The sequence below is a fragment of the Ipomoea triloba genome, chromosome 6 (assembly GCF_003576645.1).
Source record: "Ipomoea triloba cultivar NCNSP0323 chromosome 6, ASM357664v1".
Lineage (NCBI taxonomy): Eukaryota > Viridiplantae > Streptophyta > Magnoliopsida > Solanales > Convolvulaceae > Ipomoea > Ipomoea triloba.
Window position 1 is genome coordinate 15,588,653 of NC_044921.1, and position 25,461 is coordinate 15,614,113.

Consider the following 25,461-nt stretch of genomic DNA (forward strand, 5'->3'; position numbering starts at 1 on the left):
AACAACAAATTTTCCAATAAAATTCCTAAGAACATGGTTCATCAATCTCATGAAGGTGCTAGGGGCATTTGTTAATCCAAACGGCATAACTAACCATTCATAGAGACCATTTTTAATCTTGAAGGCAGTTTTCCATTCATCTCCCTTTTGCATTCTAATTTGATGATAACCTCTTCTTAGATCTATTTTACTGAAAATTTTAGCCCCATGCAATTCATCAAGCATATCATCTAACCTAGGAATAGGATAGCGATACTTTACCGTGATGTTATTGATGGCGCGACAATCAACACACATCCGCCACGTGCCATCTTTCTTTGGTACAAGTAGTACGGGTACAACACATGGGCTAAGGCTTTCTTGGATGAATCCAGCTTGTAACAACTCATCAACTTGACGTTGAATCTCTTTGGACTCGTCGGGATTGGTGCAATATGCTGGTCTATTAGGCAAACTTGCTCCAGGTATGAGATCAATTTGATGCTCAATCCCACGAATTGGAGGTAACCCCTTTGGTAACTCTTCAGGAAAGACATCTGCAAATTCAGAAAGCAAAGCAGAAACATCAGAAGGGATAATTTCACTTTTAATAAAATTTAAACAAAAATCAATCGGGTAAAGTAAGAAAACCCCCTCTCCCCTTCTTAAGGCTTGCTCCACTTCTCCCTTTGTCATGAGTAAATTATGAGATGATTGCGTAGTGTCCTTCTTCATCCCTTCCTTTCTTTGCTTCTTCTCATGAGCTATGGTCTTTTGTTTTCCACTAGTGGCTTCCTTCATGGCCTCTTTTGCCTTTTGGGCAAGTTCTTCTCTCAATTTTTTTGATTNCAAATTTTTCAATAAAATTCCTAAGAACATGGTTCATCAATCTCATGAAGGTGCTAGGGGCATTTGTTAATCCAAACGGCATAACTAACCATTCATAGAGACCATTTTTAATCTTGAAGGCAGTTTTCCATTCATCTCCCTTTTGCATTCTAATTTGATGATAACCTCTTCTTAGATCTATTTTACTGAAAATTTTAGCCCCATGCAATTCATCAAGCATATCATCTAACCTAGGAATAGGATAGCGATACTTTACCGTGATGTTATTGATGGCGCGACAATCAACACACATCCGCCACGTGCCATCTTTCTTTGGTACAAGTAGTACGGGTACAACACATGGGCTAAGGCTTTCTTGGATGAATCCAGCTTGTAACAACTCATCAACTTGACGTTGAATCTCTTTGGACTCGTCGGGATTGGTGCAATATGCTGGTCTATTAGGCAAACTTGCTCCAGGTATGAGATCAATTTGATGCTCAATCCCACGAATTGGAGGTAACCCCTTTGGTAACTCTTCAGGAAAGACATCTGCAAATTCAGAAAGCAAAGCAGAAACATCAGAAGGGATAATTTCACTTTTAATAAAATTTAAACAAAAATCAATCGGGTAAAGTAAGAAAACCCCCTCTCCCCTTCTTAAGGCTTGCTCCACTTCTCCCTTTGTCATGAGTAAATTATGAGATGATTGCGTAGTGTCCTTCTTCATCCCTTCCTTTCTTTGCTTCTTCTCATGAGCTATGGTCTTTTGTTTTCCACTAGTGGCTTCCTTCATGGCCTCTTTTGCCTTTTGGGCAAGTTCTTCTCTCAATTTTTTTGATTNCTCTTTTGCCTTTTGGGCAAGTTCTTCTCTCAATTTTTTTGATTGCACTTGTAGGTTGTACACTTCTTTTGGTGCTAGTGGAGTCAATGTATACTTCTTACCTCCCTTATGAATGGTGTACTTATTTGTCTTACCATGGTGTAAGGTGTCTCGGTCATATTGCCATGGCCGACCAAGAAAGATGTGACAAGCATGCATTGGGATCACATCACATAACACATCATCTTTATATTTTCCAATGGAAATAGAAATGAGGGCTTGTTTGTGTACCTTGAGTTCACCATCATCATTAAGCCATTGTAGCTTATAGGGTTGAGGATGCTGGATTGTTGGTATTTTCATTGCATTAACTACATCCTCGTTGATCACATTGGTACAACTCCCCCCATCAATGATGAAACTGCATGTAGCACAGGGAATCTTGCATTTGCCATAGAAGATGTTCTCTCGTTGTTCTTCTTGATCCAGGACAACTAAAGTGCTCAAGGCTTTGTGGACAACACAGTTGAAATGTAGAGCATCATCTTCTTGCACTTCTTCTTCAGAATGGTAATCTTTTTGTCTTTCTCCGTTAGGCTCCAACTCTTCGTCATCAGATTCATTTGCGGACATGTATTCTCGCTCATCTTTGCCAGTGGTGAGAATTTTTTTGGTGTTAGGGCATTCTCGAGCATAATGTCCTCGACCTTGACACCTGTAACATGTCACAGTACTAACCTTTTGCTTTGAACCCTCTTGGAACTTCTCTTTTTCCCTTTGGTTATTTTTCTTCTCCTCCTGGGTGTGGGATGGTCGAGAGTACTCCTTTTGTGTCCTTGACTGATAGGAGTTGTTAGTAACCCTCCTTGGTTGATCCCATTGAGAAGACACAAATGGTTTGCTTCCCCTTTCATATCTCAGCTCATCTTCTACCTTCGAAGCAACTCGAACCAATTTGTCCACGTCATCAAATTCTTGGTTGCGGAGTTCTCTTCGAATATCACGGTTGAATCCTTCAAGGATACGGGCTATGGTGGTCTCGTCATCGTCCTGGATATTTGCTCGTGCCTTCAATCTCTCCATCTCCTTGTAGAACTCACGAACGGACTTGTTGCCTTGTTTGAGTTCTTGTAATTTTCTACGCATATCACGATAAAAATTACTAAGCACAAACTTCCTTCTCATCTCCCTCTTAGGCTCTCCCCATGTCTCTATAGGTTCATCTTGGTCTTCTAGACGCCTACGACTAAGTTGTTTCCACCACAATTTAGCAAAATCTTTTAGGGATGCTATGGCTGTTTTAAACTTCTTTTCTTCCCCAAAGTTATGAAGCCCAAAAATATCCTCCACTTCATCTACCCAATTTAAGAAAACTTCGGGTTCATCATCCCCATTATAAGTAGGCATTTCCATTCTTAAAGAGCTAAGATTATTATCTACCCTTTCTTCCACAAATCTTCTAGGGAGCATGCGAGGTAAACTATTATATCTTGTTATTTCTCTACCCCTCCTCTCTTCTTGGTTTCCTCCCTCATGATTTTGTACTCCCTCATTTTCAACTCTCACTCTTTGATTTTCTATGTTTTGTAGCCTATCACTAAGATCTTTCATCATGGTCATCATTTTCTCAATTTGGGCAATAATACTACCTTGTTCACTAGTACTAGCCATACTTGACATTCCTTAAGTAAAAAAAATGCAAAAATAAGAAGATAGTAATCAAAAGGAAATATTTAATCACTCACAGTTCATTCACTCTTTTTTTTTTGACTTTTTTTTTCTCAAGTACTAGTTCTTTTCCTCTTGGTCCTTAACAAAGCTTAAAATTCACAAGGGTTGTATCCACCACAAACAACAAACCAAACACTTGTAGAATTTGAGTCTAGTAAGCACGAAAGGTAGGAAATAGCATGTACAGAGTGATGTAGAAACTGACACAGAGTGTGTTTGAAACTGACACAGGTGGTTTTTTTTTTTTTGTAAGAAACAAAGAAAGTAGAAGAAGTATATGTGATAAAAAGAAACAAAGCACAATTAATTTCAAGTAATGCTTAGATATAAATTCAACAATTCAAACTAAAAATCAAACCAACCTTATCCCCCTTTTTTTTTGTTTTACCTTTTTTTTTTTTTGCTCTTTTTGTTTTTTTTTCTCTTTTTTTTTCTTTTTTTTTCTTTTTTTTTTTATTTTTAACAAACCTCCAATAAAGTAAACTTTAACTAAAAATAGAATACAATAGTAGAATATGTCAAAAGAAGCTTGATGGTATCTAACCTTTATAAGGTCACCAAATCAAAAGCTATGAATATAAAGAGTAAAAGTACGGATAATGAAATGAATAAAAAGAAAAAAAGAAAAAAAAAAGGTAGACACAATAGTATATATGAATTTTAAAGTAGCAAGGAAAAGTAAATATGAACTTTAAGATAGCAATAATAGAATAAAGCAAGAACGTAACAGGTATAAGGGAAAAGGAAATGGAACAACAGGAAATATGAAATTAAAGATAGGAATGATAGAATAAAGAGAAAAAAAAAAGGAACTTAAAGATAAGAAAGAAAAAAAAAAGAACTTAGCTCTGATACCAAACTGATGCGTACACGAATTGCTTCCCGCAATAAGTGCACACTCAAGGAATCACTCAAGAACCTTTCGTGTCCAAAAGAGGATCTTACCTTGTAGACTCTTGGATTTTGAGATCCCAACTCTACAAATGTCTCACCAAACTAACAAATAATACTCTCAACCCTTAGATTATTAAGCAAGGCTAAGAATTAGAGTATTAGGAATCTAGCACTAGAATTAAGATACAAAAATAAAATTAGCTATATAATATGAGTAATAGTATTCTTTTTGGGTTTTTTGGATGTGTGTGTGAATATAAAGAACAAGATAGGGGGGGGGGTAAACTAGCTTCTCACTAGCCTACCAAGATTGATTACTTCTCACTAACAACCTAAAACTTCAATGCACTTCTCATGCAAAGAAAAGAGAGAAATTTCACTCAAATTGAATTCTTACAAGGTGTGTCTCAAACCATTGGGTTTATGGGGTATTTATAGGGGAAAATAAGGTATTAAATATTCTAGGTCACCAATCCCACCCAAAATAAAAATTACAACTTTGTAAAAGTAATTCCCACCCAAAATTAAAAATAGAAAATAATTCCCCACCCAAAATTAAAATACAAAATAATTTCCCACCCAAAATTAAAAATACAACATTTTGCAAAAGTAATTTCCACCCAAAAATAAAAAAATACAATTCTTGCAAAGTAGTTTCCCACCTAAAAAAAATACACCTTGCAAATAATTTCACACCGGGAAATTTGATCTGATGCTGAAGTTTGAATTGTCTTCAAAAGTTTTTATGTGAAGACAATTGAATAGAATTATTTTTCCAGATTGATCTTCTTCTTCACAAAAAGATGTTGGACTTCAATCTGTTTGCACAAAAGTGTTAAAAGCCTCTTGAATCTTCCTTGACTTAGATCTTATTACCGGGTCACTCGAGACTTTTAATGGATCATTTATTTGTTGCATTCCGGTCTCATCATATACTCTCACATTTCTTTCATAATTTTTGTTGTTGTATTTGGACATGCAACAACATCTCTATAACGCTTGGCTAAGTATATATAAGCTAAGTCTTGCCCTATTTCTTAAGTGATAGAAGTGATAAAGAGATAAGTTAGGAAAAGAGTTTTCACGTAAAAATCTCTAGGAGTTCTCGCGTGCCCGGTCGGTGAACGGACTAGAGGCCAGACAATTGGACAGTTCAAGTCGTTGATGTTGTCAAAGCACGCTTCAAGGGTAAAAACTTTCTAACTCCCTCTTTTACATAGAATCATAGAAATAACGATATGATGCTTCCGCTGTGCATGTATGAATTTTTCGAAGAGTTTTAAGTTTTGGACATAGATCTAAAAACATAATAAGTCTCAATCAAGGTTATATCCAATATTTATGTCCCTCTTTTTGTATGCTAATAAATGTATACATTTTGCTTTAAATGTTGTACATTTCAATGTTATTAGACAAAAATATCCCTACTACATTCTTGTTATACAAAACTACCCTTACACCGTTATAACACCGTTAATTTTAACTCCATCATTATTACCATACACCTATATCTATCATATCTTTTTCCTATTCTTTAATTATCATTTTATTAAAATCATTATATAATTAATTTAATGGTTGATTATATTTTAATTAAATTTCTATTAATGGTAAATCATATACGTGTTTATAAAATACATGTATTATTTGTGTATATATATTTCGAATTATAAATTTTAATTATTTGTATTTATTAATGTTTTAATATTGGGCATGAGTTTCCGCGCATCGCGCATACAAAATACTAGTCATATAATATGAGCAATTGTAAAGGCAAGTATATTGTCGACAACTATAATATTTTTATCATAAATTTATCTCATTCTTATAAATTCATGACAATGTATCACAACTAGATTATTGTCATTTCCCAAAGATATTAAGATCTGATCATTTCACATCTCCAATATTATGATCGTTTGGTGCACCTATAAATTTATTTAGGTTTTCGCCTTCTGAACGAATTTATGATATCTTCAGGATAGGATTTTAAAGATATTTCAAGAGCAGGCAAGTTTCTCTACTAACTCTAGCTTTTTGTGTATTCTTATCTTTTGCACCAATAAATTTGATTTCCTGTGCTTCTGGCATCAAGAAACATTGATAGATATATTCGATCCAAGTTATCGAAATTATAGGGACCTAGTTGCTCTTTTATTATTACTCAATATGTCTGGTAGATTATTTGCTAAAAGATACTACTTGAATATCTTTTGAACTTCTAATTCAGTTTAACTAGTACATGGATTTAAAGGAAAAATTGTAATTTATGCCCCTCACAAATATAACAATTATCAATGTCACCCCTGAATTATTAGCAATGTAAATGCTGCCCTTCAATTTTCAAAATGTATATGTCTTGGATCCCTTGCCTTGTGATCGCGCATTGTTGAAGTTAAATCTTCTCTGAATGTGTAAGTAAATACCTTATATATTATTAATATAAGTATTTAAACTTCCGATCCATTATATTATTTATAAATTTTGATGTATGTTTATAATTATTATAGGGCATTTCGCTCTGTTCTTACAAATGGACAGATAAGACCATCAATTGGATGCAATGCAAAGTATGCATGAAAATTGAATTTAAGCTTTAGTGTGATATTTTGAATTACAATAAATTGTTTAAATTACTAAAATTTATATGTATTTTATAGTGCCCGATACAATCGGGACATGTTGAGTGTGGATATTATGTCATACGATACATGTTTGACATCTTGACAAAATATTCATCTGTTGATCGTTTGGATGAGAAAAGTGAATTTAAATAGAACTATGTATAGTTCAATTATATTTTATTAATTAAATTATTTTGTAGGCATTTGAAAGCAATAGTCCGTATTCTATCAACCACATAAATGAGATTCGAGACCAATGGGCAAAATTTTTTTTCTCCCAGTGCGTGCAACTTTTGTTTTATTAATAAAATTATTGTGTTTTAATTTGATGACTGTATTGTGTTTTGATGATATATATTATTCTATTAAAGTCTGTGATGATATAAAGTACTCTGTTTTGATGGTAGTATTGTGTTAAAGTGTGATGATTTAAAGTATTGTGCTAGTATAAAGTTAGATAATAGTTTAATTTTGTGATGATATAAAGTTTGATGGTAGTTTGATAGTATTAGGTAGTGTTGATGATAATATTTTGTTAGATATAGTGTGTTGATAGATGTATTGTGTAGAACTATTGATATGGATTTTAAGTTGTAAAAGGTATAGGAATTAAAAAAAAATTACGAGTTTTAATGAAAATAAATAAAATATTTTAAAAATATAATCATTCGCTACCGTTTCTAGCTAGGAACGGTAGTGGAAGAGCTATTTTAAGAAAATATATATAATCATCCGCTACCGTTCATAGCGTTTCTAGCTAGGAACGGTAGCGGATGACCTAATATTAAAAAAAAATATTAATCCGCAACCTTTTAAGTGAAGAACGGTAGCAGATGACTAGACTTTCTGCCACTGTTCCACAATGGTGGCGGAAAGTCAATGACATTCAGCGACCCTGCCATTCGCCACTATTGTACAACAGTTGAAAAAAGTCATTTACAACAGTGGCGAATGTGCAGTTCTGTACTAGTTAGTAGTTACATAAAGTATATTATCCTAACTTATAATATATATTATTATAATTCATAATGTATATTATTCTAACTCATAAAATTTAACGATTTCGTTTTGGAACATGTGGACACAATAATTGCCCAATTCGCTGCTGTGGACTCTGCTGTCTACGTAATATGTACAGAGCTCAAGCATCAAAGAAAAAGAAAGAAAGGGCAAATTAAAGCTTATATGAGACTTGGGCTTGATTACATTTAAAACAATTGAAACATTTTAATGTTCCAACTAAGACAACTAAATCTATTTCATTTCACCATCAACTAATTAAGCCCAACTCTTATTAATAATATAACAATATCAATATGTACAATCCTAATGGCCCAAAATAATCAGTAAGCTTAATTATTCAAATAGTTATGAGAAATTTGTATTTTTAGTCTTTCAGTTATACTTGCGGTACAAACTTAGTCCTTGAGTTATATGTGTGACCATTTTTAACCCTAAATTATACACAAAATGACGGTTTTAGTCATTCGAAAACTATTTTTACCACCAATTTATCACTTAATAAAGTGGCTAATTTGGTCCTTCAAGTACTAAAATCGCCACTCCATGCATAACTTAGGGGTTAAAGATTTTCACGCATATAACTCAAGGACTAAATCTATAACACGAGTGTCGAGTATAACTGAAGGACCAAAAATGCAATTTTCTCAATAATTATTATATTAGTATAAAATATAAAATAAAGTTCAAAATAAATATAATTTTAAATAAATAAAACTGATTTATTATAATAATCTATATAAATTAAGTATATAAATAGTGCTTGATAAAAAATATACCCCGAGCGTATAGTTGTATTACCCGTATTACTTGCATGGTTCGTATTCCTTAAGGCTAAGGGAATTATTCAATATCCAATTGACCATGTTCTGCGACCCAACCCAAATCGACCTGGAGACGGATCCGTAGTTAATTATGTGGGCTATAACAAAACCCGAGTCAGGTTCGGTCCCGATTTGGGGCCTCAACACGGTATCCCAATCAAATGGCCCTTCACATCAGAGAATAGGTTTGTCGGGCATATTAGAGCACATGGACCAATCTACACAGCCTCCGATCCCACCAAATGCATGCGAAGCATGTGGCAAGCATGTTGGGATCATGATATGTGCTTTCTCCTAACCCTTATAAATAGCTCATTTATTGCTTGAAAGATGGGACTTTTAGATTTGGACCTAACTCATATAAGCTCGGGAGTCTCTGACCCATTGTCAATCACTCTTCCTCTTACTACCATCACAGCATAGATCTAATCATATAACTCAGATTATTTACCACATCAGTGATTATCAAATTAACATCATTTATATTCACGCACTTGTTTGCTTCAGATCGACAAACTGACATGATATTATTCTTTTTTGATCTCTCAAGCAAATACCATTTAAATCAAGCGAATCATATGTCATGTGTGACATAAATTATGAATAATTTTTGATAGAGTAACATAGCCCTAAATTAAAAGATAGAACCTGAAAACTTCATTCATACGTCACCCAAAGATTAATCTCCATATGAGATCTCCAAACCTTATTGGAAAAATATTGCAATTACTAAACACATTGTCAAGGAACACTCAAAAACTTAGAGAGCATATTCCCTCAAAGACTAGATCTTTGATTTGTTTTTCAAAAATCAGGCTCACACTACTTACTATGATTTTTTTTATGTACTACAACTGGAGTATTAGATGACTAGCGTAGAAGGCTGATGGAATCTTTTATTAATTCTGTCTTTGTAATAATATTTTGCATACAGAGTTTCACTTGTGAAACAATACAATGTTGCACCGGTCATATTCAGAGACAAATTCAACATCCTAGTCAATGGAAGATTGATATAGGATCTATACATCTTTTTCTATCAAATATTCATTATCCTAGTCTTGGCCTATGGAGTACGTGATAGAGAAGAATTAGTATTTTTAATTTATCTTCTAGGGAAAACTATATGGAGGTTTATTGTAGGTACACTAAGGTTTATTATTGTTCCCTCAAAAAGAACTCTTTCTTCCAAATATTATTACTTGTACTCTAGAAATTGATTGCAAATGTTGAAGATTCTTCTAGCATGTTTCCAACAACTAATTACTAATCATTTGTATTGGCTGTATTTTGTCTTTTCTGCTTAGCAATCTTACCATAGACCTTATTCATTGATGGCACACGATTCATCCCCAAAAGTTGTGATCTCACTTTAGCATACTCTTCATTGACACCTGAGCAGATTTCAAACCTAAAGGTGAAACATTGTTAGCCAACTGAGTTACGTTCCTGTTGAAGTGAGTCGATGGGGCGTCGCATAACTGAAGTTTGGAAACCTGTCTTTTGAAGACTCCATTGTGCAATATCCTCATTCCTTTGACGCATTGTATAAATGCCCTTTGATGGAGCGGATCCTGAGCAAACTGACCCGAAGCAGTGTCAAGACCAACCGACCCGGGGCCACACTGACCCGAGCCTGAGAGGTCAGGTATATATATATATATATATATATATATATAGTGTAAGGAACACCTGTGGCACTGAGGTATCGAACATATTCGAAAATTCCTGATCAGGTTACCCCTAGGTCTATCTTATAAATAGAGGACTCCAGATTGGAGCTCAAAAAGGTTGCTCATCCCTAAAAATTTGCTAAGTCCCATTGCTAAAGTTTTTAAGTATTGTGCTAGATCGAAAAGCATGAGAGAGACGAAGATTAAAAGTTCATATCGATTGCAACTTGAGCTTCACAATGAACTTCTGAGTTCACAGTCCATTCGTTTGTGAAAACATACAAACAATTGTAGCTTTTGAAGATTGTGGTCGAAGATCTTGCTCTCAAGGCGATTTTGTGGTTAGCCCTTGGAATAAAGATCAGGTGCTGAAGAATGGAGGCAACATCGGGTTGAAAGAATACCATTTGTAGTCAATAGTGTTTCTTGGACACATTGTGTGTCTTTTTCATTTGTATCTGTGCATAAAATACTTAGTGAAATCCTCATTGGATATATATATATATATATATATATATATATATATATATATATATATATATATATATATAATATATGTGTGTGGGAGAGAGAGAGAGATGTGTGTGTGTGATATATATATATATATATATATATATGTGTGTGTGTGTGTGTGTGTGTGTATTCATCCATATTGTATAAAAGTCATGGACGCGTCCACAAATCGAACCACGCGTCTGAACTAAATCGCGTATAGTGAATTTTCATGAAAATTGTTTAGGGAAATCAGCCGCTTTAATTTATGGTCTCAAATGTAAAACACACTATTACACACAAACACACACTCTTATATATGATAAAGAAGCCCACTACTACTACGTAACACAAGGCCGCCATATAATTACATTTGCTTTTCCTCTTCTCTAACTTCTGGGAAGCTTCCTTTAACGCCATGGAATTACTTCTTCAAACTTTGGGAGTTCTCATCAGTATCTATATATACATTGCATATTTAAGGACAGCTACATATCCATCATTCTATTCTCATAAACATCTATCCATCTTTTACTGATTAAAGTTTCTGATAAGTAAGTTTTCAAAAAAAAAAAATTTCTGATAAGTACTTTTGTTGTTTCGATCTGTCTCTGATCTACAGGCTTGGATACAGGCGGAGAAAATATATATGGAGGAAGGCGACACGAGCACAGAAATGGAAATGAATGAATGTCCACTGCTTATAGCATCTGATGCTGATGATCATAACGGTAATACTACAACGAGGCAGAATTATCTGCTGAGAATCATTTTGTTTTTGCAGTCCACAGAAATGTTCATTGCCGGAGCAAGGCCGCCTATGAGCCAATCACCTTCCCTGTCTAGGGTCTCATCTTCCCTCACCTCTTCATATAGCGTTCTTAGCTCCACTGATGCTAAAGATGGACTGGTACTATACATACCTAATCATCTTTGTCTTTGCCTTTTGAAGTTTTGATAAATCTAGCTATATATAGCTGTGTAACTATTAGGATCAAGCGCTTATAGCTACGCCAAAAGTTCGCCCAGCACCTGCCAATTTTAATTGCAAAATTTTTGCTATTGCTGGAACTCAAACCTGTAACCTGACTCTAATACCACTTGTTAGAATCGCCAAAAGCTATAGTTCATAGCAAAGGTGTAACTTTATTTCCTTACAGACCGTCAGGTGGCCAGGGTGCTAGACTTGGCCCTTTACTGGTCTCTATCCAACAATCCCTTAACCTCCAATTGATGGACTTGACCCTTTATCGGCTTCTGTCCGAAAGTAACTATGAATCTTCTTTGTTTTGGATTTCTGACCTGGATTTGGAGACCAGAGAAGTTGATGATGCTTTTGCTATTGGATTTCTAATCAGGATTTGGAAATCGTAGTAGTTGATGATGATGGTGGTGATGGTGAAGGACCTGGCCCTGCAGTTTTTGGGCATAATAATAGTTCAGCATCACAAACTGACAATATTGGCATTGAACTCCAACGCCAGAGGAGGAGTTTCAAAAGGATTTTCAGAGAGAAGAATCTGCAATCTCTTAATGACAGGCTTGGTGGAGTGGAGGGCGTTGCAGATGCATTCAACACTGACCTGGGAACCGGGATTTCGGATAACAGTGAAGAAATTTCCCAGAGAAAGATGGTCCAAGTCTCTCAAAATTGGGCTCTGTCACAGAACTACCTCCATTTCCTCAAAAAATCATGCAAGAGTTGGAGTATTGCGCTGCTCTCTTTGGCTGGGGTGCTGTCCCTTGGCTTTGGCATGAAAGAAGGCGGCTTGGAGAGCGGTTGGATTGAGGGGGCAATCGTGTTTGTGACCATATTTGTACTCCTCCTGTTTAGCTCAACACGAAACTGGTTCGAAGCAAGAAGAGCTAAGAAGAAGAAACCTCAGAAGGATGTGAAGGTAGGTGTTGTTAGAGGAGGGAAGGAGGCTCCGGTTTCTGTCTCTGATCTGGTTTGTGGCGATTTAGTTTGTCTAAACGCCGGGTGCCTAATTCCTGCAGATGGCTTATTCGTTTGTGGCGAAGGATTCGAAATAGATGATGGCACATTATGCAGTGTATCCAATGAGCAAAGCCCATTCTTGTTTTATGGATCCAGAGTGGTTAAGGGTAGTGCCAAGATGCTAGTGATATCGGAGGGCGTGGATGATACCGTGTTGGGGGAGATGATGAGGGAGGCAATGAACTCCTCGTCGTCGTCTACTCAGAAAAAGACGAGCATTGAGACTTCCATTGACAAGTTGAGTGAGTGCATAAACATTGGAGGGATTCTAATCTCGATTCTCATATGTGTGGTGGTGTTCTTGCGCTTCATGACGGGGAAGATAGATGATGACTCTGGTGCAAACAGACCTGATTCTAAGGGAGCACCTACTGAACTGGAAAGGATACTCCACTCCCTTAAGGTCATTTTCGCAGTATCAAAGGGAAATGCAAGAGTTTTAACAACCTTACTAGGTGTCTTACTAGTGGGAATCATGGAAGGGATACCTTTCGTTGTTGCAATAGCAATTGCGCGTTGGAACTCAACGACACTATCGGATAGGGCCTCAGCGAAAGACGTATTGTGTTGTGTCAAGATGGCAAAGGTTTCTACAATTTGCACTGACCAGAATGTTGGTTGGCTAGAGCAAGAAACACGAGACCGCCCAATTGCTTCTCTCGTGGAAAGTGGGATAAAGATCATACTTTTCTCCCAAAATGATGATGTTGCAGAGCTTAAAATGGTTAGCAGAGAGTGTGGGATATGTGAAACCGACGCTGAGGTACTTACCGGTGATGATTTGCAGAAATGTACCACCGACGAAGAGATGTTTGAGAGGTTGGAAAGTGTTAAGGTTGTGGGAAAATGCGACTCGCCTCTCAAGCAACGTATCGTGAGGTGTTTAAGAAGTAAAGGTGAAGTGGTAGCGGTGGTGGGAGAGCGATCTTATGACGCTCCCATGATGAAAGAAGCTGACATTGGATTGGCCATAAAGACCGAGTTCTCAGAGATAACGATAGACAGTGCTAACCTTGTTATTGTGAAGGGGAGCTTCAGTTTGTTGATAGACATGATGATTTGTGGGAGAATCATCAATGAGAATTTGCAGAAGTTTATCCAAGTGGAAGTGATCATGACCATAGCTAGCTCACTCATAAACTTCATATCAGCAGTTTCCTCGGGCGACACCCCATTATCCTCAATCCAACTATTCTGGATTTACTTTCTGATCTCAATCCCAGGAGGCCTAGCATTGCTATCTGGCAAACCAAACAAAAACCTCCAGGACACAATTAGACCAACCGGGCCACTTATAACCAAGGCAATGTGGATAAACATACTACTCCAATCCTCCTATCAGATTGCCATTTTTGTGACCCTTCAGCTCAAAGGAACAGATATCCTTGGAACCAGCCAAGCGGCTAACGACTCCATGATCTTCAACGCCTTCGTCCTCTGCCAGCTGTTTAACATATTCAGTGCCCGGGAGCTGAAAGAGCTCAACATTTTCAAGGGCATCCATCAAAACTCCTGGTTTTGGGTCGGAACAGGTGGGTTCGTTGTGGCTCACGTTTCGTTCGTTGCAGTAGATCAGAGCATTGCCAATGATGCAGGACTGAACTGGAAACAGTGGTTTGAGTGCTGCTTAATTGGGGCCGGTACATTGCTTCTGGATTTGGTAGCAAAGCTCCACATCACTGAAATGGCAAGAAATTGGACCCCAGAGCTCATCGGAACGTGGCGTTCGACTCCAGAGTCCATGTCTAATCTCCAAAACCCACTGATGACTACTGGATCAACACCCGAAACAGTTCAAGGCAACACTCCAGGTTGAATCTTTAGCTACCTAGCTAGCTAGTTCCAGTTTCAGGGCTTAATCTTACTTGTCTAGAATAACCTTATGATTCTCTGTTCTTGTAATTTACTTCCATGTATAGTTCCTCCCACTTTGGTTTCAGCACTTGTATGTCCAAGTTAGCAATGCTATGGCATTCACAGTGATACTAATAGTCTAATACTGGCTGTTTGGTAACATAGTTAGTTTATCAGCCAATTTTAACTTATTTGATCAGCTGTTTCACACTTTGACTTGATTAAACAATCAATATGAGTGTTTGATTAATTAACTTTTTGTAATAATTTATTACTCTAAAATGCTAAAATTCAAAAAGCTACTCAAAATATATATAATTTTAAAATCCATTTTTTTCAATGAATCATGCAATGAAATACACTCTAATTTTGTTTCTTGTAAAATAATAAAACTTTTATTTCACCAGGTAAATTCAATAGCCATTTCCCCCTGGCTGCTGCGTGTCTTCATTCTTGTAGAAAAGTCATGCACGCGTCTGATCAATTAATCGCGTATACTAAATTCTCACATTAAATCAATTCAGATGGATTATATATGCATATGAACAAAAAGACATTGTAAAATACATGTAGAAATATCAAAATACATGCATGAAATCTGCAAAAAAATAAAAATTGGTGGGTCTGTGTATATATGGTACGTGTTAGAATTAAGCGCTTACCACAACGTCAACTGTCAATTTTAATAGACCAATGACCTGGTTCTGATACCATTTGTTAGGATCAAACACTTACGATAAAAAGCTATTAGCTCATAGTGAAAGCCCAACTCTATTTTCTTATAGACTGACATCACATTTTCGAGTGGAGGGTGCTGGACTTGGTTCTTCACCGGCCTCCACCAAACAATCATTTAACCACCAATTAATTGACTTAACCCTTTATCGACCTCTATCCCACATATGGATAGATGTTGGGCTGCAGCTCAACCCAGCATAGTACCATCAAAACAATGTAATGACAGTTAAACAAGTAAAGTACCAAAAAAAAAAAAAAAAAAAAAAACTTGATTATGAGATATTAGAGCCGTTCAAATATCATTAAAAGCATGTTGTTTGTTGGGCAGATTTACGAGCTCAAAATACATAATACAAACATTCATACGTATGAATATACACACGGACAGATTATGTATATACATATATGATAAAGCATCATTATCCCACTGCTACGTAATGCAGCCCGAACTTCTGAGAAGCTTCAATTCCAAAGTTCCAAATATAAAAGCAGGGACCTATTCATCATATTATATTCATTGCTAATTAGCTATATTCACTTTTTTCACTTTCTAATATTTTTGTTTACTTTCTCTGTTTGGAAATAATTCCAGAAAGCAGATATGGAGAATGAAAACATGAGCACGGAAATGGAAATCCACGACGGTAACACTACGAGGCAGAATAATCCTCTGGGACCAATCATTTACCTTTTCCAGTCGATGCATCTCTTCATTGCCGGAGCTGTAGCTTCTCTGTCTAGGGTGCCATCTTATAGCGTTCTTAGCAGCACTGATGCTGAAGCTGGACAGGTACGTAATAGGATCAAACAGTTTTTACTATGGCCTGTTTGGTAAATTATTGGCCTTTCGGGCTTATTTGACCATTATTAGTTGTTTGATTTGGTTAAAAAATTTGGTTAATAAGCTTTTTGTAACTCCAAAGTACTAAATTAGCCTTTTGAGAAAAGAAATTATACCAAACAGCTATCAGCTAACAGCTAATTTACCAAACACTTTTCTACCATCAGTTAATATTATTAATTAATTATACTTTCTAACCCAATCAACTAACAAAATTAGCTAACAACCATTTACCAAAGAGGGCCTATGTCAAAAGTTATAGTGATAATCAAGACATAATTTATTGAGAAACTAGCCACCTGGGACAGGATTCTAAGGATTCTAAACTTGGTCGTTCAGGATTTTGCCCAACAATCCCCTAGGTCCTAGCCACTTGGCGCCTGAATTTGACCCTTCACAAGCCTCCACCCAACACTGTCTTTGATGTCTTGATTTTCTTATATAGCTATATTTTTGAGGTGATAGAGTCGGCCCTTCCGCCTTTGGCTAACAATTCTCTAGCCACTTAGAATAGGATGCTGGACTTAACTCTTTAAGTCTCTTCCCAACAATCCCTTAGCTACCTGGTACTGGATTTGGTCGTTCACCGACTTTAGCCTAACAGTGTTTGAAGTTTTGATAAATATATATGATTACATGTGCATATAGCTGTACTCACAGTCAATTGGAAACACAGATGTGTGTGTTTGTGTCATGGCACAGGCCATCTTCATGTAGGTTTTGTCAGATTCAGAACAAACAGTTATGTTAATCTACTTGTAAGTATGAAGCTTTTGTTTAGCTAGGATTTCTGACCTGGATTTGGAAACCAGAGAGGTTGACGATGCTTTTGGTATTGGATTATTTGTGATCAGGATCTGGAAATCGGAGTAGTTGATGATGCTGATGGAGCTGAGCCTGCAGTTTCTGGGCATAACAATAGTTCAGCATCTCAAACAGACAATATTGGTATTGAACTGCAAAGCCAGATGAGTAGTTTCAAAAGGATTTTCAGAGAGAAGAACCTGCAATCTCTTAATGACAGTCTTGGTGGAGTGGCGAGTGTTGCAGATGCATTCAACAGTCACCTGGAAACTGGAATTTCAGATAACAGTGAAGAAATTTCCCAGCGAAAGATGGTCCAATTTTCTCAAAATTGGGCTCAGGCTCACAACTACCTCCATTTCCTCAAAAAACCGTGCATGGTGTTGCTCTTTTTGGCTGGGGTGCTGTCCCTTGTCTTTGGCATCAAAGAAGAAGGCTTGCAGAGTGGTTGGGTTGATGGGGCAATAGTGTTTGTGACCCTATTTCTACTCATCCTCATTACCTCAATACGAGACTGGTCTGAAGAAAGAAGAGCTAGGAAGAAATCACAGAAGGAGCAAATATTGCAGGAGGTAGGTGTTGTTAGAGGAGGGAAGAAGGTTCTGATTTATGTCTCTGATCTGGTTTATGGCGATTTGGTTTGTCTAGAGGCTGGATGTCTAGTTCCTGCAGATGGCTTATTTGTTTCTGGTGAGGGATTAGAAATAGATGATGATGGTACATTATCCATATGCAATCAGCAAAACCCATTCTTGTTTTATGGATCCATAGTCGTTAAGGGTAGTGCGAAAATGCTAGTTACATCCAAGGGCATGGATGATACGGTGTTGGGCGAGATGATGAAGGAGGAATTGGCATCTACTCAGAAAAAGGCCAAGACTGAGACTAAAATTGACAAGTTGAGTGAATTCAAAGACATAGTAGGACTTATCCTCTCCATTCTCTTGTTTGTGGTGGTGTTCTTGCGCTTCTTGGGGGGGAAGATAGATGGCGACTCTGGAAACAGACCTGATTCTAAGGGAGCACCTACTGAACTGGAAAGGATACTCCACTACCTTAAGATCATTTTCACAGAATCCAAGGGTAATTCAAGAGTTTTTTCAATCTTGATATGTGTCTCACTGGTGGGGCTAATGGAAGGGATGCCTTTTGTTGTTGCAATAGCAATTCGACATTGGAACTCTAAGACACTCTCAGATAGGGCCTCAGCCAAAGATGAATCAAGTTGTGTCAGGATGGCAGAGGTTACTACAATTTGCATTGAGAATAATGTTGGTTGGCTAAAGGAGGATAGAATTGAAGTTGGTGAAACAAGAGATCGTCCAATCGCGTCTCTACTGGCAAGTGGCATAAAGTTAATACTTTTCTCACAAAATCATGATGTTTCAGAGCTTAAACAGCTGATAATTAGCAGAGAGATTGGAATAAGTGAAACAGATGCTGCTGATACGGTACTTACCCTTACCGGTGATGAGTTGCAGCAATGCCCTGACGAAGAGATGTTTGAGAAGTTGGGAAGTATCACGGTTGTGGGAAAATGCAACTCGAAGCTCAAGCAACGTATTGTGAGGTGTTTAAGAAGTAAGGGTGAAGTGGTAGCTGTGGTAGGAGAGCGATCTGGTGATGCCCTAGTTATGAAAGAAGCTGATATTGGATTGGCCATAAAGAGTGAGTACTCAGAGATAACCACACAGAGTGCTAATGTTATAATTATGAAGGGGAGCTTCAGTTTGTTGATTGACATGATCATTTGTGGGAGAAATATCTACGAGAATTTGCAGAAGTTTATCCAAGTCGATATGATCAATGACCATAGCCAACTCACTCATAAACTTCATATCAGCAGTTTCCTCGGGCGACACCCCATTATCCTCAATCCAACTATTCTGGATTTACTTTCTTATCTCAATCCCAGGAGGCCTAGCATTGCTGTCTGCCCAACCAAACAAAAACCTCCAGGACACAATTAGACCAATTGGGCCACTTATAACCAAGGCAATGTGGGTGAACATACTACTCCAATCCTCCTATCAGACTGCCATTTTTGTGACGCTTCAGCTCAAAGGAACAGCTATCCTTGGAATCAGTCAAGAGGCTGATGAATCTATGATCTTCAACGCCTTCGTCTTCTGCCAGTTGGTTAACATATTCAGTTCCAGGGGGCTGAAAGAGTTGAACATTTTCAAGAGCTTCGGTCAAAATCCCTGGTTTTGGGTTGGATCAGTTGCTTTTGTGGTGATTCATCTTCCATTTGATGCAGTATATCGCTTCATTGCGGGCGATGCAGGATGGAATTGGAAACAGTGGCTTGAGTGCTGTTTAATTTGGGCTGTTTCATGGCTTATGGATCTGATAGCAAAGTTCCAGATCACTGAAATAGCCAAACATTGGGCTCAAGAGCTCGGCAGCACCTCGGATTGGCTCATCAGAATAATGCGACGTTCAACGTCCATGAACTTGAATGCCTCAGCTCCATCAGAGTCCATGTCTAATCTCCAAAACCCACTTATGGCTGCTGAATCAACAGCCAACACAGTTCAAAGCAACAGTTCAGGTTGACATATATCTTACACTACTAGAGATAGATGTTCATCTGCAGCAGTTCAGGGCTTAATCTTACATTTCTAGGATATCCATGTTAGATAATGTTCATCTGCAAACAGTTCAGAGTGTAACCTTATGTTTCTCTATTCTTTTATTTCATTTCCATGTTATTGTTCATCTTTCACATTCTGCAATCTAATATTTGTATAATTCTTTCCACTTTGGTAACAACACTAGTTATGTTACTTATGTATGTCCAAGTTTTTTTTTTTTTTTTGTTAAACCACGAGATATCCTTGGTAGGTTCTAACTATAAGAGTGTTGGGTGGAGGCTGGTAAAAGCTAAATTTAACACGCAGTCGCTTGAGGTTGTTGGGCAGAGGCCAAGGACTTAAAAGACCAAGTCCAGCACTCAGTGTCTTGAAAATGTGTGGCATAAGGAAATAAAGTTGCGTCTTTGCTATTAACTATAATTTAATCCTAGCAAATGATATCAGAGGCAGGTCACGGGTTCGAGTCCCAAAATAACATTTAATACTGGTTGGTGCTGGGAGGGGGAATTGTTGGATGGAGGCGATAAAAGCCAAGTCTAGCACCAAGACTTTTGGCATAATGATAAACGCTTGAACCTAGTAACAAAGCATCTTAAAGCCCGTACCATAGTTAGATTAATCCATGCTCACACTGAGTTGGCTCAATTAGGGGCAAAAGTGCCAATCATATTAATTTTTCCATACAAGAGGGGGTTTTGAACCTTCATCCTCTCTGAAAAAATGAAAATGTACGGTCACTCATGCCAACTAAACTTGTTATTGTATGCCCAAGTTAGCACAGTGATACTAATACTGTCTCACTACTATTAGGACTCTTGTAATCCTAGTTATAGTGCAATACTTCCTGTGTGTATATAACTACTGAATGCACAAAGAAAACCATGAAACAGACACTAATAGATAGGAAAAGCAAATGCATAAATATAAGCAAGTATCAGTATATATAGAGCACTCGGCACTACGAATAAGTCCTGTTTAACCCATATTCATATCATAGAGAAATTTAATTTGCTCTTACCTGAAATTGGGTTAGCAGAAAATGGAAAGAACAAACTGGGAAGGATGAAAGCGTTTTCCAGAGCATACACAATTTGGAAGACTGCAGACTAGAAATTTCGGCCAAGTCAACGTTGGCCATCTTAAGTCTCCTTAATGTAATAAACAATCATTGATTGAATAGTGGAGAAGACTTGTCCTTACATTTACTCTATTTTACCTTTTTAGGATATATATATGCCAATGAACTTGTGGTCCAGGAGTTACTCTCTCATGTCAAAAGTTGTGGGTCAATGAAGACACTGTTGACTCTTTGTGCTTCCTGTGTGCTCGTTTGTGTTCGTTTAGGTTCACAAACAAACTCGTTTAGTGTTCGTTTAATAATATTCGTGAACATATTTACAAATATATATTCAAAATTAATAATTATATTTATACTTATAATAAGAGCCAATATTGTTAGACTCCTAACTGGAACTAAAAAATGTTGTATAATAGTCTGCTATAACATATTGTACTTTGTGTTCTTCTTATTGTGCAACCTCCAATTAAATTCCTAATATATCCTAATCTTTTATAATTTTACCAAACCCTTTCCGTTAAATATAACGGAAGTTTAACATTAAATTCTTTAGGCAATTTGTTTCTTTATTGTAGTTTTTAAACAAATTGGCAATATTCTATAATACAATTCTTTGGCAATATTCTATAATACAATTCTGTATAGATTCCTAACTTAAAATTAGAATATTAAAGTATTTTATAATACAATTTTGTATAGATTCCTAACTAAACCATTATTCTACCCAAAACAACAGTATATAACTCTTCTCACTGGTATTCAACCAAAACTAAACCTAACATATTCTGCAACACATCATCTACTTGACATTTTATAAGTATGATTGTCAAAATATTATCATGTTAATTCTATTATTTGTATTTGTACTCATAATGATAATGATTACAGTTAAAAAAATCAATGATGGTATACTTATTAATTAGTGTTTGATAATGACATTGGAACATATGATATCACTTTACAAACCAACAAATGGTATATCATCTCAAATGTCATTGTCAAACCTGTCCGGACGAACTATAAAGTACTTGATCACAAATATAATTACACATGGATTTTAAATGGTCAGACTGGTGTCCAAACAAGTGACAATGATGACACGTCATTTGCTCCCATGTAAGTGGTTTATTTGTTTCTACTCACTTTAGTTGTAATTTAGCTATTTACAATTTTGTTATGTTTTATTAAAATATATAAGTATCGAGACTATTTCTTTGATTTTTATTAATTTAACATTTTTTTCTCTCTCATTATTATATAACTATTTTAACCAATTAAGGAACACTAATTTAAAAATACGCATTGGGCATTGGTTTAATCGCGCAACGCGCGTGTGATAATTAGTATATTATATATATGGGGTCATTAAGGTCAGTGCAGCCTAGGGTTTCAATATTTTATTTTTCCTAATTCCTAGCCCTGATACGGCATCAATCAATTTGAAATTTTCTCATCTCTGTTCTCTGAGCTCTCGCCTCTCCTCTCTCGACAGTCGACACGACGACATCGCATCCCAGATTCCAAGCCAGGCGCTGCCGTCGCGACGACACCGCCATAGCCAGCAATCCAACACCACCGCCATAGCCAGCAATCCAACACCACCGCCGTAAGCCACCACTTGTCCAGTTGTCCACCACCGCCGAAGCCACCACTCCTCCACCACTGCCGAAGCCACTAGTCGACCTCCACTGCTAAAGTCGAAGCCATCGCCGAACACTGTACGTATATATTTATATCATATTTGTGATTCACATATATTTATATTTGTAGCTACATTCTAAGTTTCAAACATATATTTATATTTGTGAAATGTGAATCAGTGTAGCGCAACTACATTCTAAATTTCTAATTTATATTTATATTTGTGATTCACCGACCAGTGTATGTATATAAGTATATATTGTCAATTCTTTTATTTAATATATCATTTATCTTCAATACTTTATATATAATATAACAATATATATCCTTTAATGTAGTTTACTGAAGATGTGAAGACTATATCACTGGAATGAACTTGGAGTGAAGGTATTAGGCTTGGTATTAAGCTTTTGGGACGATGGATGCAGAATTTAAATATCTTATGCTTTATGTTTTTATGTTTTGGCATGTAATGTGAACAAACAAATTATGTGTGGACTTGGATTTTTATTTTGATATTAGATGCTACGAGTGAACTTATTCAATTATTTGTATTAGTTTTGTAGTTGTATTGTTTGTTTGATTATTGTTCGTGAATGTAGATTATTTGTTGTTCACAGACAAATTGTGTTCATGAACATATATAGGTGTTTAGTTATTAAGTGTTCACGAACATGTTCATGAGCGAAAATGAATATGTTTGTGAACGTGTTTGTTAACGTTAACGAACACATTCGCAAACGTATTTGTTAACGTTCGTGAACGTGTTCGCGAACATTAATGAACACTAACGAATGCTTAACAAACGAACACGGACATGATTTTCAAAAACCTTAACAAACGAACACGAACACTCCAAAATTCTTAACAGACGAACACAAACAACATCTGTTCGGTTCGTTAACAGCCCTAAGTATAATTACCTAATAATTGTTATGTTAATGAAAGAATTAATTGCACAGATATTAGTATTATTGAGTAAGAATTATTATGTTAATTATGTTAATAATTACACAGATATTAGTATAATTATTACAACTACACATGGATTGTTAGATTTATTTTTATAATAATTACAATTACAATTAATTCATTTAGATATGAAGGGGGAGGAAAATAGTAAATGCGATATGGTGAAAAAGGAATATACTTAAGGTATTTATAATGTAAATTGCTACAGGGTTAGTTGTTATTTACTGTATTTATTTGTATGATATAGGTAGGAGGAATAAATTTGATGAACAAAGATGATCAAACTGATGAATGGCAAGAATTCTTTCTTATTCATTTTGCCAGAGAAAAAAGGGAGAAAGAAAGCTATGGCTCAAGGCTATTGAATCTTCAATAAGATGAATTGCTATACTGAATAATGAAAGGAGTGGAGAAGAGAGATGGGAGCTGCCCTCTCTCTCGAGTGTTGTTGTGTCTATAATTGAATGGCCCCCTAGTCTTGATGGGTTTGGCTCTTTATATAGGTACTTGGTCCCGACCGATATCAAATATATGTATAGAATGTATAGAAATGGTACATTCAAGGTATTTTTTTTTATCAAGGAGTCCCGTCATTTGATAATGTAGCATATGTACAGAAATGGTATGCTCAGGGCCCTATCTTTAATTTCCGATGCATGATGTTCTGTAAATCATGGTAACTCAACTGAAACTGGTGAGACCCGATCCCTTGTTTCTTCTCTTAAACTTCACCCTTGTGACCAGTTGAGCGATAATAAAAAATCTCAATTGTATTGAATGCTGTCTTCTTGAATTGAATGTCCCCCTAGTCTGGAAGGGTTTGGCTCTTTATATAGGCACTTGGCCCCGATCCGATACCACAGAACGTATAGAATACACTCAGGATATATTCACCATCAGGTATAAAAATATAGTTGTAATGATATTAGATCAATTGTCTAATAATTATTATGATAGTCTTTGAATTTATTTTTATAATAATCACAATTAAATTATTTTTCTTTTTTATTTTTATTTTAGTAATAATATATAATTACATAAATCATATTACATATCGATTTTAAGATAATTGCATCATATTACATATTGATTTTAAGATAATTGCTTACAAACCGAATCATATATTATTTAATTAATTGATTGATATTTTTACACTAATTTTATAATCAAATAAATGTACAATTGATTGATATTTTTACGCTGCATGAATTAACATAAATTATATACCACTTGAGAACGGCATGCCAAACGTTGCATGAATTAACATAGATTATATAGTTTTGATTGATATTTTAATTATTTTTACGGTGCATGAATTAAAATAAATTATATAGTTCTAAATTAACATAGATTATATAGTTTTTGTTATAAATAATTGTATTTGTGGCCATTATTATGTAGTAATATAACAGTTGTAACGGCTATTGTATTTAAGTCTCCATTATTCATTTCCGTTATAGTTGGTTATTATATATACCCTTTGTAATATGTCCTATGATCAGATGAATGAAAATGCTTCCCTTGTCTCATTGTCCATTCCCTTTGTTATAATAGTTTATACATCATTGCAATTTACCATTCACGTTTAGGAGCTAAAGGCTAACGGGCACAACAAAATCTCAACAGTTTTAATTGATAGTTTAATTATTTTTACGGTGCATGAATTAAAATAAATTATATAGTTCTAAAAGTGACAGCGCCCTTTCGGACCATAGCCTAAATCTGGCGCCTTAGACCACTCGGCCAAATCGTCAAGATAAAATTTTATGCTCATGCTTTACTTAATAAACAAGAAAACGTAGGGATGGTGACAACAATTATTAATAAGAAAGATATTGATACGCTGTCTCAATTGAATTTATATGCTTGCTAAAATATTGATTTCTTTCAGGGGTTATTTTCTATTTTTATGATAATAGTAATAGTAGTAACTTACCCGTGCACCAAGCACAAATAGTGATCATGTCATATATTTTTATGGCCATCATCTTCACGTGTAACAAGTACAAATAGTGATTTGTTTCTTTGCTAACAAGAATTAAATAAATT

The 25,461-nt window shown here is 35.9% G+C and overlaps 3 protein-coding genes and 1 long non-coding RNA gene across 5 annotated transcripts in view; 3 read left to right on the top strand and 1 right to left on the bottom strand.

Annotated features, from left to right (window-relative positions):
• LOC116022221 (farnesyl pyrophosphate synthase 1-like) overlaps positions 1-25,461 on the bottom strand; it is a 462,332-nt gene that overhangs the window by 327,116 nt on the left and 109,755 nt on the right. The window lies entirely within an intron of this gene.
• LOC116022206 (putative calcium-transporting ATPase 13, plasma membrane-type) lies at positions 11,404-14,926 on the top strand. 2 transcript variants are annotated; one of them, XM_031262816.1, is made up of 3 exons: positions 11,407-11,442; positions 11,523-11,798; positions 12,247-14,926. In XM_031262816.1, the coding sequence occupies exons 2-3, from the start codon at positions 11,538-11,540 to the stop codon at positions 14,701-14,703; spliced, it is 2,718 nt and encodes a 905-aa protein (XP_031118676.1). In that variant the 5' UTR covers positions 11,407-11,442; positions 11,523-11,537; the 3' UTR covers positions 14,704-14,926. The 2 variants fall into 2 exon arrangements, with proteins under 2 accessions (XP_031118675.1, XP_031118676.1); XM_031262815.1 differs by having other exon boundaries at positions 11,404-11,798.
• Positions 15,911-19,887, top strand: LOC116022211 (putative calcium-transporting ATPase 13, plasma membrane-type). The gene is made up of 2 exons (XM_031262824.1): positions 15,911-16,269; positions 17,175-19,887. The coding sequence occupies exons 1-2, from the start codon at positions 16,081-16,083 to the stop codon at positions 19,092-19,094; spliced, it is 2,109 nt and encodes a 702-aa protein (XP_031118684.1). The 5' UTR covers positions 15,911-16,080; the 3' UTR covers positions 19,095-19,887.
• LOC116022232 lies at positions 22,199-23,065 on the top strand. The gene is made up of 2 exons (XR_004099160.1): positions 22,199-22,517; positions 22,779-23,065. It is a non-coding gene; the product is annotated as an uncharacterized LOC116022232 (long non-coding RNA).

Excerpts from the sequence above, each read along its gene's own strand:
- LOC116022206 (XM_031262815.1), top strand. The coding sequence starts at position 11,538 with ATGGAGGAAGGCGACACGAGCACAGAAATGGAAATGAATGAATGTCCA. Across the intron at positions 11,799-12,246 it reads CTGATGCTAAAGATGGACTG|GATTTGGAAATCGTAGTAGT; the intron begins GTACTATACATA and ends ATTTCTAATCAG.
- LOC116022211 (XM_031262824.1), top strand. The coding sequence starts at position 16,081 with ATGGAGAATGAAAACATGAGCACGGAAATGGAAATCCACGACGGTAAC. Across the intron at positions 16,270-17,174 it reads CTGATGCTGAAGCTGGACAG|GATCTGGAAATCGGAGTAGT; the intron begins GTACGTAATAGG and ends ATTTGTGATCAG.